The 14,026-nt window shown below is 37.7% G+C and overlaps 1 protein-coding gene across 3 annotated transcripts in view; it reads right to left on the bottom strand.

Annotated features, from left to right (window-relative positions):
* Positions 1–788: 788 nt before the first annotated feature.
* TRIM24 (tripartite motif containing 24) overlaps positions 789–14,026 on the bottom strand; it is a 60,677-nt gene continuing 47,439 nt past the window's right edge. For all 3 annotated transcript variants that reach the window (XM_032220533.1, XM_032220532.1, XM_032220531.1), the window contains 8 exons: positions 13,706–13,841; positions 12,999–13,071; positions 8,618–8,786; positions 7,075–7,361; positions 5,717–5,852; positions 4,738–4,812; positions 2,424–2,573; positions 789–1,481 (listed from right to left, as the gene is read on the bottom strand). In XM_032220533.1, the coding sequence (XP_032076424.1) occupies positions 1,272–1,481; positions 2,424–2,573; positions 4,738–4,812; positions 5,717–5,852; positions 7,075–7,361; positions 8,618–8,786; positions 12,999–13,071; positions 13,706–13,841 (1,236 nt within the window). In that variant the 3' untranslated portion in view covers positions 789–1,271. The remainder of the gene's footprint in view (positions 1,482–2,423; positions 2,574–4,737; positions 4,813–5,716; positions 5,853–7,074; positions 7,362–8,617; positions 8,787–12,998; positions 13,072–13,705; positions 13,842–14,026) is intronic.

Below are 14,026 nucleotides of genomic sequence, written 5' to 3'. Positions count from 1 at the left end.
CAGATACAGTAAGAGTGATAAAGCATGCTTCTTTGCTCTTAACTTTACTTGGTCAGCTTTGCCCTTTGTCTCTAATGGTGAGTTATGTATCTCTTCCTTGTTCCTTCCCAAAAAACCATAATCAGAGTGTCCACAAAGGCACGATTCAATCAGTCCATCAATTATTTTGGACAGGACATGCAAGCAAGCCCAAACTTTCTGCATTGGGAAGCAGTTACTAAAAACTCTAGAATCAAGGACTGATCCAGTATTACCCCACCACCTCAGATCACGTTACCATTGCCCTGAGGCAAAAACAGATTCATGTGTGACATCTGCTTGGAACCGGGCTTCAATTTCACAAAATGTCTTACATCCTGCTACATCCAAGGGAAGTAAAAGATCACTACAGCCTACTGAATGATAACCACCACACCCTTATCCTGTCCTTGCTCTCAAACCCATGATGGCATGATTCTGAGATGAAAGACTCCTGCACCACACGTTTTGGTGATACTTGCGTGGTATGGTTTGACAATACCTATCTGGTCAGCCCCCACATTCACAATCAAATTATATATGAGACAGGCTTCATTACAGGCTGGCCGGGGGCATTCAGCAGCAACAGTCAGAGTCCAGGGCATCTGAGTCTCCAGAGACCAGGCTCTGGGCAAAGAATAAGGCCTGGAACTTAACAATAGTAATATGCACTAGGTTCCTTTCCCTCCCCATCTCCATGGAGATTAAGTTTTCCAACCAATGTTACAGTAAGATTTCTCTTCATATGATCACACAAAGACACAAAAGCATGTGTTTTCAAAGAACTTTAATTCATCTCCCCACACATTAGGGCACAAGTCATTATCTGGGGAAACTACAGTTTCATTGTACTTCTCAGAAACTTAGAACAATAGCAAACTATGTGCTTTTCTACCCTCCAATGACTAATGTTTAAGTATAGGAAAATTGTAAAGAATTATAATTTTGGCCAGCCACATCCTTTGATAATTTTATTTTTTTCCCAAAGACCCCATTTTCTTAAAATAGTAATTTTCAAATCTAATTTAACTAATTGTTTTTAATTTGTTTCCGCCCAAAACATCCTTTTTCCCTGGACTGAGATTGTAATTCATTTCCAAACAAGCATGGTAGATACAAATCAACAGAGGAAGGCATTATTTCCAGTTAAATGTCCCTTATGTGTAGAAATCAACGATGTCAAAAATTATTTTTAGAAAATGAAAAATTGATAAATATTTAAGTAAAAATGCTTAAGAGTACATATAAGCAGCTTACTTAAAAAAATGGTGCTCTTCCCACTTGAGGCGTTTTTTTCGGGGTTGCACAAATTCATCATCTGAGTCATCTGTTGGAGATGGACTGTTTTTATCAGAATGGCAATAAGGCTGAACAGAGAATTTTCTGTCTGAAAAAAGGTTCTTCAAAAGTTCCTCAAAATAAGAACTTAGTTTCATTCCAGCATCAGCTACTTCAGAATCAGGCTGTTGGAAAAATTAAACATATTAATAGTGTTAGGATAATGTTTCTAAATGAACTACATAAAATATTGCTAGAAATGTTTGTGAATTCTTATTTTGGAAACAGACAAATAAATTTCAAGGATTTTGGCAACACTTTTGTAGGATTTCAGGTATGTTGTAACTTTCATACGTTTCATTATAGTATTTATAGTACAGGTAGTCCTCAACATACCATCATAATTAAACCAAAAATTTCTGTGGTAAGCGAGACAGTTGTTAAGTGAGTTTTGCTGCATTTTTATGACCTTTCATGCCCCAGAATCACTGCAGTTATTAAATTAGTAACATGGCTGTTAAGTGAATCTGGCTTCCCCATTGACTTTGCTTGTCAGTCACAAAATGACCTCAGGATATTGCAACTGTCATAAATATGAACCAGTTGCCAAGCATCTGAATTTTGACCACATGACCATGAGGATGCTGCAACAATCGTAAGTATGAAAAACAGTCATAATTACTTTTTTCAGTGTCCTTGCAGGTTCAAATGGTCATTTAACAAATGGTTTTAAGTTGAGGACTACTTGTACTGAAATGGCAATCAAACAAATTTTAATTTGTAATTAGATATATTCTATTATTTCTTGTTAAGACAACTGTTGTATAATAATTTATAATTACATGGCTCTGTAATCTATCATGGTACCCAAAATTAGACTCCTGGGTACAGCAGAAGTCAGAGCTGAGCTGAACTGTAGGGTAGAAGGTTGGCATTCACACTCTGTCTACAAATGGTTCTTTGGGTTAGTGATTTTGGTAGATTGTTGCTGCCATCACTATTTTCCAAGATGTGGCTCACCTGTCATCCACCCTTACTCATACCCAGGGTTGAGCCTTTCACAATACCAGTTAACAATTATGGTTTCTTAATAATGTGTGTAAGAATATATTATACTCTTTTTTCACCTCATTAAATTCAGCACAATTTCGAAATATTAGCCTAAAATCAGCTATTACATCTTCTGGTTTTGAATATATTGTGTGCTGTGCTTGCAATCTATTCTTTATTGTTGACAAATCCATTGGCTTCTTAATTATTTCATAGTAGTCAGGCACCTAAAAAGAAATAGATAAGTATTTTCAGAAGTTTAGTTTGGGTTTATTTTTCTGTTGTTTTGGAATTTTAAAAAGTTACATTGCAGATATTTAGCCAGATGCCATTAGGTGTGCAGAAATGTATTCCTATGTTATCAATGAAAACATATAAAAATGTATTTTCAGCTATAGTAGTTCTAAAACAAACAGCAAGCTGTATCACAGATTATTATTATACATTACATTTGTTTATTTTATTAGGCTTAAAGGCCACTCCTTGCCAGTGATCCAGGAAGATACTATGACTGATGGTATCAAAATTAAGTTGAACCAGGAGGGTTATATTTTCCCTATCCCAATCCTGCCACAGATCATCCACAAGAGCAATAAATATAAATTCAATTCCATACTTCTACACCTAGTCTGAGTCCTGATAATTTATTTCCTCCATGTCTTTGCCATGGCAGATACACCACCTCTAAACAACTACCCCCCACCCCCCCCAAAGGAAGACTAGAGACTGGCTAGTAGTTATTTAAAATTTCCAGGTCAAGCAGTAGCTGGGAGTGTGTTGCCACCACCGTCAAAGCTGATAGCATCATAGATTTCTGATTGTGGCTGATGATGTTATCTGATCTCTCTTCTTGTCCCTTCATTCTTTTTTTCTTTAAGTAGCATGAAATCCTATGCTACTCAGCAGTATTTCATCAAAATGGTAAATTAAGAATATTTATTGTAATATACAACCAGCTGTAGCTGATTCTTTTATTCTAAATACGTCAACTAGAACCAAGAAAGCTCAGTATCATCCCACTCATTTCTATTAAAAGTAGCAGAAGACATCCTGCTAACTTATGAAGCTTAAACAGTTACCACAGAGTCTAACAAAAAATTTAAACAGATTAAGGAAGTCTCTAACCAAGATGTCAAATGAAAAACCAGAAGATGACAAAATGTGCTAGTCACAATCTTCTGAAGATTGTGATTGCCTGAAGTTTCAATTATATAAAAAACTATGTGTATGATTGACACAGAGAATATTCCTAAAAATCTTGCAGTATAGAATTTATGGAAATCTTTTTTTTCCTGCCTGCTGATTTTTTAATAAACATCTGTATAAAATACCCATTCAAAAAAATCCAGGGCTGAAGGACCAAAATACTGCTACTATTCAATTTCTACAATTTGTAATTGTACATATAAAAGATTCTACACAGAACTAGACAAAAATAAGAAAAATTCTAGGTATAGTGGTGTTGTAAAAAGAAATTAATATCTATTATCCTGATTTTACTAAGGAGGTTGCAGACAAGAGAAGCAGCTTTTCCAAAGCATATGATTTTGCTAAAACTGCACAGCTGCAGTTTAGAGGTATGTGGTTCCTGCTACATTTTCTGTTAACTATCAGGAAGAAGTAAAAAAAGTTTCAAAATCAGCTGGGGCTTTTTTAAAATGGGACTTAAATCTGTTCTTTTATACTTTTATCTATTAACAAATAATAAAGTGTCATGTTCAATCTTAACCAGCAAAAACCTTAATATAAAAGCACCCTTTTTGGATATTAAGAACCTTCAGAAAGGCAAGTTTTATTACTGAGTGATTTTCCTTCACTCCTCAAGAAAAGCAGTTTCGTGTAAATTTAAGAACTTAAAGAAATTGGAAGAGATTTTTTAAAGAGATTGGACAACCATTTATCTGAAATAGTATAGGGTTTCCTGCCTGAGCAGGGGGTTGAACTAAAAGACCTCCAAGGTCCCTTCCAACTCTTTTATTTAATCTATTTTATTCTATTCCAAATTTGGAAATAAACTGCAAAAGGGTTGAATGGAATATTAGTTTTGGAGAGTTCTTAAATGGACTAAGGGGCCAGACTGATTGGAAATAAGGTTATGAAATAATACGTGGTTTGTTTAAAATCCTCTTAAAATAAATGAATATTCTGGATTTATGAGTAAAACATTCTTTTCCTGGCAAAATGTTATGGATTAAAGAAAACATGGTAAGAGAGACCTTGAAGTCTTTAACTACTAGAAGCAACTGGAAAGAACTAAAGATTATAATTAAAGGAGAAGAAACAATATTATAGAATGGAGTCAATGTATTTTTAAGCATAACACAGAAATCTTCTTGTTTAACCAATAATGGGTACAAATATCAGTGATTAATAGTAAAGTTAATAACCTACCGTGGGAGGGACTGGATCTTGAAAAGCAAGGCTCATTTCATGACAGTAAAGGTACAGAAGTAATCTTTCACATTTCTATATATTGGGACAGAAATAACTAAAATTATTTGGGACATCAGCTTGAAAGTTTACAACAGTACTGTAAACTATATAAGCATGCATCTTTAATATAATAATGAATTTGCTCAAAACCTTGACCTTTTTTCTCATCCCTCAATGGATTTTTCCTACCAATATTTTTAGTTTAATATTCATTTGAACTTCTGAGACAAGCATATTTTATAAAACTATGAAGGATAGATATAGCAAGTTGAATATTCCATATCTCATATCCATTTGTTATTTGTATATTTGATGGTATTTATATAAATATGGTATAATTATATTTCTGAAGCAAAGGAAACTAAAACTTACATTAACATAATATTTCAGAGGCACATACTGCTCTGATTCTAAGTGTTGAGTAGTCTAAATTGGTACATATGCAATTTAGCCAGATATCACTGTTAAAAAAGTATTTACAAAGATAACATTAAAATAATCACAACAGCACTCTATAATAATTAATAAAGAAAAGTCTGAACGCTTGAAATGTACATGTGCATGAGTAATAGAAAATCTGAAGAGTTGAACCTATGGCACATTATTGCAGGCTAGAATGCAGTATTGCAAGCTAACTCTGTCCATAATCTGGAGTTTGATCGTGACCATCTCAAGGTTGACTCAGCCCTTCCAAGATTGGTAAAATGAGAACCCAGATTGTTGGGGGCAATATACTGACTGTAAATCGCTTAGAGGGCTGTAAAGCACTGTGAAGCGGTATATAAGTCTAATTGCTATTGCTTATGCTGTTACTATCTGTATTTTTGCTCAGATTTTGAATACTAATTAATTCATTATTTTTATTATCTTGCACTCCCCCCCCCCACTCCAAAAAAAAAACCTAGTTTGTAGAATTAACACAATACAATGAAATTACCCTCTGATCTATTGGTGCCAAGCCTGGACCCCCTTCCACTTTTCTTTTTTCTTCAGAAACATGGCTTGAGACACCACAATCATATTCTACTTCAGGTTTAAACAAATCACGACAGAATGTGCAAATCCATTCACCACTGGGGAGAAAAAATGAAAAAAGAAGATTGATATAAGCCTCCCATTTTTGCATTCTGAATGCTTCCAAGCTAATTCTTTCACCTATCTTTTACAATGAGTTTTGAAAGTTAATAAATACAGTGGTTACAATGAAGCCAATGATGGAGAAATTACATTGTTCAATTTTGAATTTCTTTGTCAATCAAATAGAGAATCCCCGACCACTGAGATGGTAGGTATTAAAATACTTATCCTTAAAATAGATACAATTACTTTTGAGTGGAATCAAATTGTTTAAACATTAAAATTATTCTCAAATGAAACTGAAAGACACAAAAAGTCAGACTGAGCTGTTTCCCAAATGATTACTTGATGGCTGATAGTGTTTTATGGGAAAGAATAAGACAGAAAACTAGAACATTCTTAACATGCCACTCTCCACTTGCCATCTCCTCCTCCCAAGACTACAATAATCCATATCTTTGCTGCAATAGGCTTGTGTGAATAGTTTTCTCTTCTCAAAGGAGAAAGGAACTATCTAAATGGTAGAAAAGGATGGTAAGGACCATTCCCAATTAGCTTTGACAAAACTATTTTCTTAGTAATCCTTCAATAACAAGAAAACAAAGTATTGGTTATGAGTGAGTATTACAATTGCTGCCCTTATTTAATTTATTTATCGCATTTCTACACCATCCAACACACTTGGTTGCCCACACCTGTTGAAAAAAAGCACCAGAAACAATACCATGGATCTTTGGGATTTCATAGGGAGACCGACTTACAACTCCTAATGATTAAGAACATTAAATGGAAAGTACAGATCCAACAGAAATATAGCCAACTAAAAGGGGTGTTCTACTTATATAATATATATACCTACTTAAAGTCTATTATTTAGTTATATAAAATCTGAAGTTGGAAAAAATATTTGAGACAATTGATTTTTAAGCATCATTCTGTAACAAAAAAAAGCCACTATTCTAGATTTATTGGTTAAACTTTAAAATTGGAACACATACAGCTGTTGCATCCAGGTGCATTTATCAGCCTACATAAATATGAACAGGAGCTAAAGATTGGAAAACCATCTGCAATTACACATTTCACAGTGGTATCTTGTTTTATACATCCACAGACTAAACTTCACACTGTCGATTCCAGCTTAGCTTTAAAATCAGATGCAATTGTTTAAATAATGTCTGAGTTCATGCCATAGAAGAGCATGGCTTTAGACTTTACCTTGGAAAATTCCTGAGTGTAGGAACATGACATGAAAGGTGGAACACTTTGGGACACTTATCGCAACACAAAAGTTCTCCTCCATTCTGACATACTGCACACCAATCCTCATTAGGATCATCATCTTTTCTGCCATCTCCGCCATGTGAAGATCCTATCCATGTTGCCTTGCCATTGGATGGCTGGTCACCTGTACTGTCTGGTGCTTCTGTTCTTAACGCTGATGCTTCAGAGGAGAGATTGCTATTCAGTAACACTGTGGGAAGAATGGCTCTTGGAAACCTGGACTGTAGATAAAAATGATGTCTAATTTCATCAAAATGGAGTATCTTTTTTTGCACACGTTAATATATACACAGAGAATCATGCTTCTTTGACAAATTATACATATTATCTAGCTGTTGTAATATAGTTCCTTGTGTAGGCGTGTGTCCTCCATGGCCTAGTTCATATTAGGGCCTGCAGGGTCACGCTGAATCACACAGGAGACAACTGGCTCCGAGAAAGCCATAACATCCTGATAATGCATAACATAACATCCTGAGATGTGCCCTACCATTGACGCCCAGGATTTGACCATATATAGAGAGAACTTTCCTGAAACAGTAGATTAGAAATTGTACTTTTACAGGCTGTTTTTTATCACATGCTATTGCTCCTCCTGCCTTTGTCCTATCCCAATAAAAGGGGCTACCAGACCCCCAATCTGGGTCGCTCCATCCCGAGAAAGTTCATGTCCTGTCTTTTCTCAACATTGGCCTCATGGACGACCCACGGGAACATCACATTTGGTAGCAGAGGATGGTTACTTCACATCTAGCCAGTTGATTCAGCTGAATATGCTCTTATCAAGAGTATATGATATTAAAGATTTCAACATTTATACCTTAAAGAGTTTTTAAAAAGCTACCAAGATTTCATTAAATATTCTTCATCATAGCCTTATATAAAATGCTTCTGTGGAAAGGAAATTGGCTCCTCCTACCACGTAGCCTTCCTGTCTCAATCAGGACAAAAGTTTTAAAGCACAAACTGGAGTATATGCTAAACAAATTGAAAATGCAATGGGAAACACGAATGTAATTGGGTGAATATTCTGTAAACCTGTCTGATGTAAACCTGAGAACTTTTTGCTAAAATAAGGAAAAAGCTGCTTTTCTTAAAGAGATTTTGATGAACAAATGCTAAAATTACAACTGAACAGGGTGTTTGTCTACAAAGCACTATTTCTCAGACATTGGCTAAATGCACTTTTTTGGAATTTCTAGAGGGCATTCTTTTGTGTATTTTTGAGGAACAATGGCAAGATTTTCCTATATAAAAGCCTTGCAGGGAAAGGATCGCCATATCTGCCTCTGGCAGCTTTGGGGCATTTGGGCCATAAATAAAATTAACTGACTGATACGGTGCTCTCCAAATAAACGTCATTTGTTTCTAAGATTTCTTTAGTGGAAATATTGTAACTCAACTAATTTATAAAACAAGTTAATGTTCTTTTGTATTTAAGATGTGTATTATGTATAATACACATAATTGTGATTACATTTTGATTACGGGATTCTTCATCTGTTTCCTGCTTCACTGTGACAACTGGGAAATCAAAGTTCTCACTTGGTGCACCAGACTCTTGTTTTATTCGGATAGGCTCTAACATGACCACAGGGACTCTCTGGGTTGAATCTGCACCTGATGGTTTGCCAGAAGAAGTAGAGCTATATATGAAGTAAGAAAAAAAGAAAAGATAAAATACATTATTAAAACAGATTTTGCAGTATTTGAATCAGAGCACAACACTGCTTTCAGAAATTATTGTTTGCATAAAGTGGGAAAAATCAGTGCCATAATTTTTCTATAAAGTTCATGGTTGAATCTTGAGAACACAAAGCCTGATTACCGTATATACTCGAGTATAAGCCGAGTTTTTCAGCCCACTTTTTGGGCTGAAAAAAGCCGCCTCGGCTTATACTCGAGTCTACAACTGGATCCGGCAGTGCTGTTGCCTATTGGAGGAGGAGGAGGCGAACCAGCCTGCCACCGCCGGCCACCGCCACCCCGCCGCTCTTCCCGCCCCCTTCCAAGCCCCACAGTCCAGCGGACGCAGCAGAAGCAGCCCCGGGGCTCCGCTGCCGCTCCCTGCATTTTGTGGACGGGGTCTCGCAGGAAGGAATCCCCTCTCCAAGGGATCCCTGTCCAGAAAATGCGGGGAGCGGCAGCGGAGCCCTGGGGCTGCTTCTGCTCCGTCCGCTCCTCTCTGCTCTCCTGTCGCCAGCTGGTGGGGCTGACCCTGATCCATAAACACTGCCGAATTCAGCCTCGGATCTTTGTCGGGACCTCTTTCTGGTCCGCCTCTGAAGTCCATATTCTCCATAGTCTCTCAAACTGCTCCCCCCCACCTCCAGTTTCTTCCTAGTTTGATCCCACGCGCCGCTGACCTAGGAACCGCATACCTCCCAGCAGTTTTTTCAGGCTGCTCCCAGATGGGAAGGGAGGGGGATTGTATTAGCCAAAGAGGGGAAAGCGAGCGAGCGAAGCAGTGGGAGGGGGAAAGGGTCCCTGTGAAGCCCTGCGGCCAAGGAGCGCTGCCTGCTTTTAAAGAAAACCTGGAAGGGGAAGAGGGCGGGTTTTTTCCCCCTCCCTTTTTCTTTTCGTTCCCGTGGCTCAGCCTCTCCTTTCCTTGGGGCCGCTGACCTAGGAACCCCATACCTCCCAGCAGTTTTTTCAGGCTGCTCCCAGATGGGAAGGGAGGGGGATTGTATTAGCCAAAGGGGGGAAAGCGAGCGAGCGAAGCAGTGGGAGGGGGAAAGGTCCCTTTGAAGCCCTGCGGCCAAGGAGCGCTGCCTGCTTTTAAAGAAAACCTGGAAGGGGAAGAGGGCGGGTTTTTCCCCCTCCCTTTTTCTTTTCGTTCCCGTGGCTCAGCCTCTCCTTTCCTTGGGGCCGCTGACCTAGGAACCCCATACCTCCCAGCAGTTTTTTCAGGCTGCTCCCAGATGGGAAGGGAGGGGGATTGTATTAGCCAAAGGGGGGAAAGCGAGCGAGCGAGCGAGCGAAGCAGTGGGAGGGGGAAAGGGTCCCTGTGAAGCCCTGCGGCCAAGGAGCGCTGCCTGCTTTTAAAGAAAACCTGGAAGGGGAAGAGGGCGGGTTTTTTCCCCTCAGTTGTGAGGGCAATGCTGCTCGCGACTTTCCCCTAAATGTTGGAGAAAACTTTTCACCGCTGTCCTCCTCGGCTCATTTGGGAAGGACGATTGTAACAGGTTGAGATTTCCTTTCAAAACAAAACAAAACCAACCCCTCCCCCGGTCCCAATGTTTCAAACAACCCCCTTTCCTGCTGGGAAGAGCCCAGCCAACCCCCCGTCCCTTCCCATTCGAAAGGGAAGCTCGTATCACCTTCTAGAGAAAGTGGCAAATGCCCTCCGTGACTTCCTTGGTTTTTCTCCGGGCTCTGCTCTTCGGCATTGCCCTTGGGGAAAACTGCCGCGGTTTGTTTCCTTGAATATATTAACAGGCGCGTGGAAAGCAACTAAGCCAAGGAGCGTACGTAGTCCAGCCAAGCGAGTCTAGTTTCCTAGGGGGTTCCAATCAGGCTGCTCTATGCAAACAGTCATGTCATCACTTTCTATAATATCAGCCTGCATTAGGCCTCAAAAGATACGGTACCCGAACAAGTTTTTTTTTTTTTTTTTTATCCTGTTAGAAATGGATCCCAGTACTTCTACCGGTAATCCTCGACCAAAACAAAAACGCAGGTCATTCGAAGCTGGTTTCAAACTTAAGGTTGTGTCAAGAGCAGAAGAAAGCAATAACAGTATTGCAAGTAGGGAATTTTGTGTTGATGAAAAACAAGTGAGGGAATGGCGGAAAAAGAAAGCTGACTTGGAAAAGATTCCAAAGTCAAAAAAAGCTCAACGTGGTTTAACAACTTCATATGGGGCTCTAGAGACTGAATTGCATGAATGGGTTATGGAGTGTCGTCAAAATGGTTACTGTGTAACACGCATGGGAATTCGCTTACGTGCCCTTCAAATGGCACAAGATGACAAATTTAAAGCACCAGGCATTGAAAAATTTGTTGCGTCAGCAGGATGGTGTACCCGCTTCATGAATAGGTTTTCCCTATGTTTGCGGCAAAGAACAAAGATTTCACAGAAGTTGCCAAAAGACCTTGATGAAAAAGTGATGTCATTCCATTCATTCATCATAAAACAAAGAAGGATCCATAACTATGACCTGGGAGATATTGGAAATATGGATGAAACACCTATGACCTTTGATCTTCCAAGCAACAGAACTGTGGCAAGTTTGGGAGACAAAACTATTTTTCTCAGAACCACAGGAAATGAAAAAAAACCATTTCACAGTTGTTCTGTCATGTTTGGCTAATGGAACTAAGCTGCGGCCTGTCATTATTTTTAAAAGAAAGACCTTGCCTAAAAAGGTCAAATTCCCACCACGAATTACAGTGCGCGCACATATTAAAGGCTGGATGGATGAAGACGGAACAAAAAAATGGCTGGAAGAAATTTGGAAAGAACGACCAGGAGCAGCCTTAAAGAAAAAACCATCATTGCTAGTTTGGGATATGTTCAGAGCCCACACATCTGATGACATTAAAAAAATGGCAAAATCTTCTCAAGTTACTTTGGCCGTTATTCCAGGTGGGCTTACATCTGTATTGCAACCGCTAGATGTGTGTTTAAATAAACCTTTTAAAGACCGTGTGAGAAAGATGTGGCATGAATGGATGTCATCTGGTCAAGCCCGACTGACAAAAGGTGGAAATCTGATGAAGCCCGACATAGAATTGATAGCAAAGTGGGTTCGTGATGCATGGGAAGAGATTCCGGAGGACATGGTGCGACACGCCTTCAAGAAATGTGGCATTAGTAATGCTATGGATGGCAGTGAAGACAGCGCTTTGTATGAGAACGACAGCTCTGATGGTGATGACTGCGAACTCAGTGATGATGACAATGTCTATGCTGATACCCTCACACTAGCTAATGCTGAAGCTCTGTTTGGACATACAGATGATGAGGAGGAATCCAGTTTTGAAGGATTTTAACTCTTATGTTTTAGCTTGGTTGCTGAATGAGCTAAGGTTTTTGTACATTTAAAGTTATTGTTGATACCATATTGTTTTTATTGACCCTCTTTTCCACTTACAGAGCTAGTTATTTATTTATAAATAAATAATATTTATTTATTCAAAAACATTATTGGTATCTATTTTTATTTTTGAAATTTACCGGTAGCTGCTGCATTTCCCACCCTAGGCTTATACTCGAGTCAATAACTTTTCCAGCTTTTTGGGGTAAAATTAGGTGCCTCGGCTTATATTCGGGTCGGCTTATACTCGAGTATATACGGTAATGTAGTAGTCTGACTGAAATTATGTATTTTCAAAAACATTAAACATTTTTGCATACATTTCAACTACACTGAATACATTTCAACTACAAAATTAAAAGGGTATATTATCATACAATATGATAAAATTATAATTTCCTTAATTATCTATCTGTATTTTTGCTTCATCTAGGTAAAATATTTTCTGCTTTTTTTAAGCTCTGATTTTAAAATATTTAAAAACTAATCTTTCCAAAGCGTATCCTTTAAGCTCCTTTTAATTAACAATATTTACATTTCTCTTGTTTTTTTGTAGAATCAAAATAAAATGTATCTTCATATCGTACATCTTCTTTGCACAAATTATGTTTTGTGTATTTTACCTTGTGTACTTATCCCTACCAGCTTAATATACATTGCTGGCTATTAATGGATGTTCCTATTTCATGGCCATATTGGTTAGGAAATTATTGAAAATATAGCCTCACATCCACAATGGTGTAAAACTTAGGGAAGATTGTGCTAATCCACGTAACTTTTTTTCACCAGAATCTGTATTTACTAACGTCGTCTGCTTACCTGCCTCGACTTCCTACGCTAGAGGCACTGGGTGAACGCATTGGAGGATGGACACCAGAGACAGTAACCAACCCTAAACCATCGGGGGAAAAACCATCAGGTTAGAAAAAAATCCTTGCATAATACCTATGAATATTTGAAATACATATTAAACTGCACTTTAAATATTAGTAATTTATCTATTCGATTCTTTATTTTTTACTTAAAACCAAGAAACAAAAACAAACATCCATTCTTCAAAGTTTCAAAAAACAAAAACTTTCAGTGGCCAAGATGAAGGATTGTTTCATATTTTTCAAAGACTTTCATTTTTGTTGTGCTCTAGCTGCTGATATCTTTTTAATATATATATATATAATCAGCATTGCCTTCGTTATTGCCACAATCCTCCCCATTTTAGTTCTGGTTTACTACTTAAGCTAAGAATCTCTACTTTTTATATTCATTTAATTTTATATACGGTTTAAATTTTTTAGCTTCTCTTGTATGATTACTATATTGTCTTTTTTTAAAAGCTCTACAAATCTTTCTATAACTTCCCTTTCACAATATTTATTTGGCAACCAGCAAAAGCATTATTTCTGCACTAGATTTATTATTTCCATGTGATTATGTATTTTCATTAATGTTCTCCTTCCCAATGCTTTAGATCTTATATGTGCCTAACAGTGTAATAATAAGAGTTTTAAAAATAATAGCTGTCATACCAGTCAATCCTGGAGATGGAACTGAAGAGTTAGGAGACTGCACAGTTTTGCGTGAATATTGTTTGGTTTGGGTGTGCTCTGCAAATGCCTCTCTCTTCCCAATACTTTCCAATGGAACACTTCCTGAACAGTCAATCTTAATATAATGAGAGACAATAAGGATTCTAAATAGGAAAACATTATCTCACTACTTTTCAACAAAAAGCAATTACAGTTTCCTTTAATAACAAAGTGGATAGCCTTGTGTTGCATGTTATGGGTGTTTGGGACAGAAGACTTACAGGAAATTTAAAGGCTTATACAGATGCAAGCTCTTAATTG

The sequence above is a fragment of the Thamnophis elegans genome, chromosome 7, assembly GCF_009769535.1.
Source record: "Thamnophis elegans isolate rThaEle1 chromosome 7, rThaEle1.pri, whole genome shotgun sequence".
NCBI lineage: Eukaryota > Metazoa > Chordata > Lepidosauria > Squamata > Colubridae > Thamnophis > Thamnophis elegans.
Note: the sequence above shows the minus strand (reverse complement) of the source record. Positions and strands in the feature narration are given on the sequence as shown.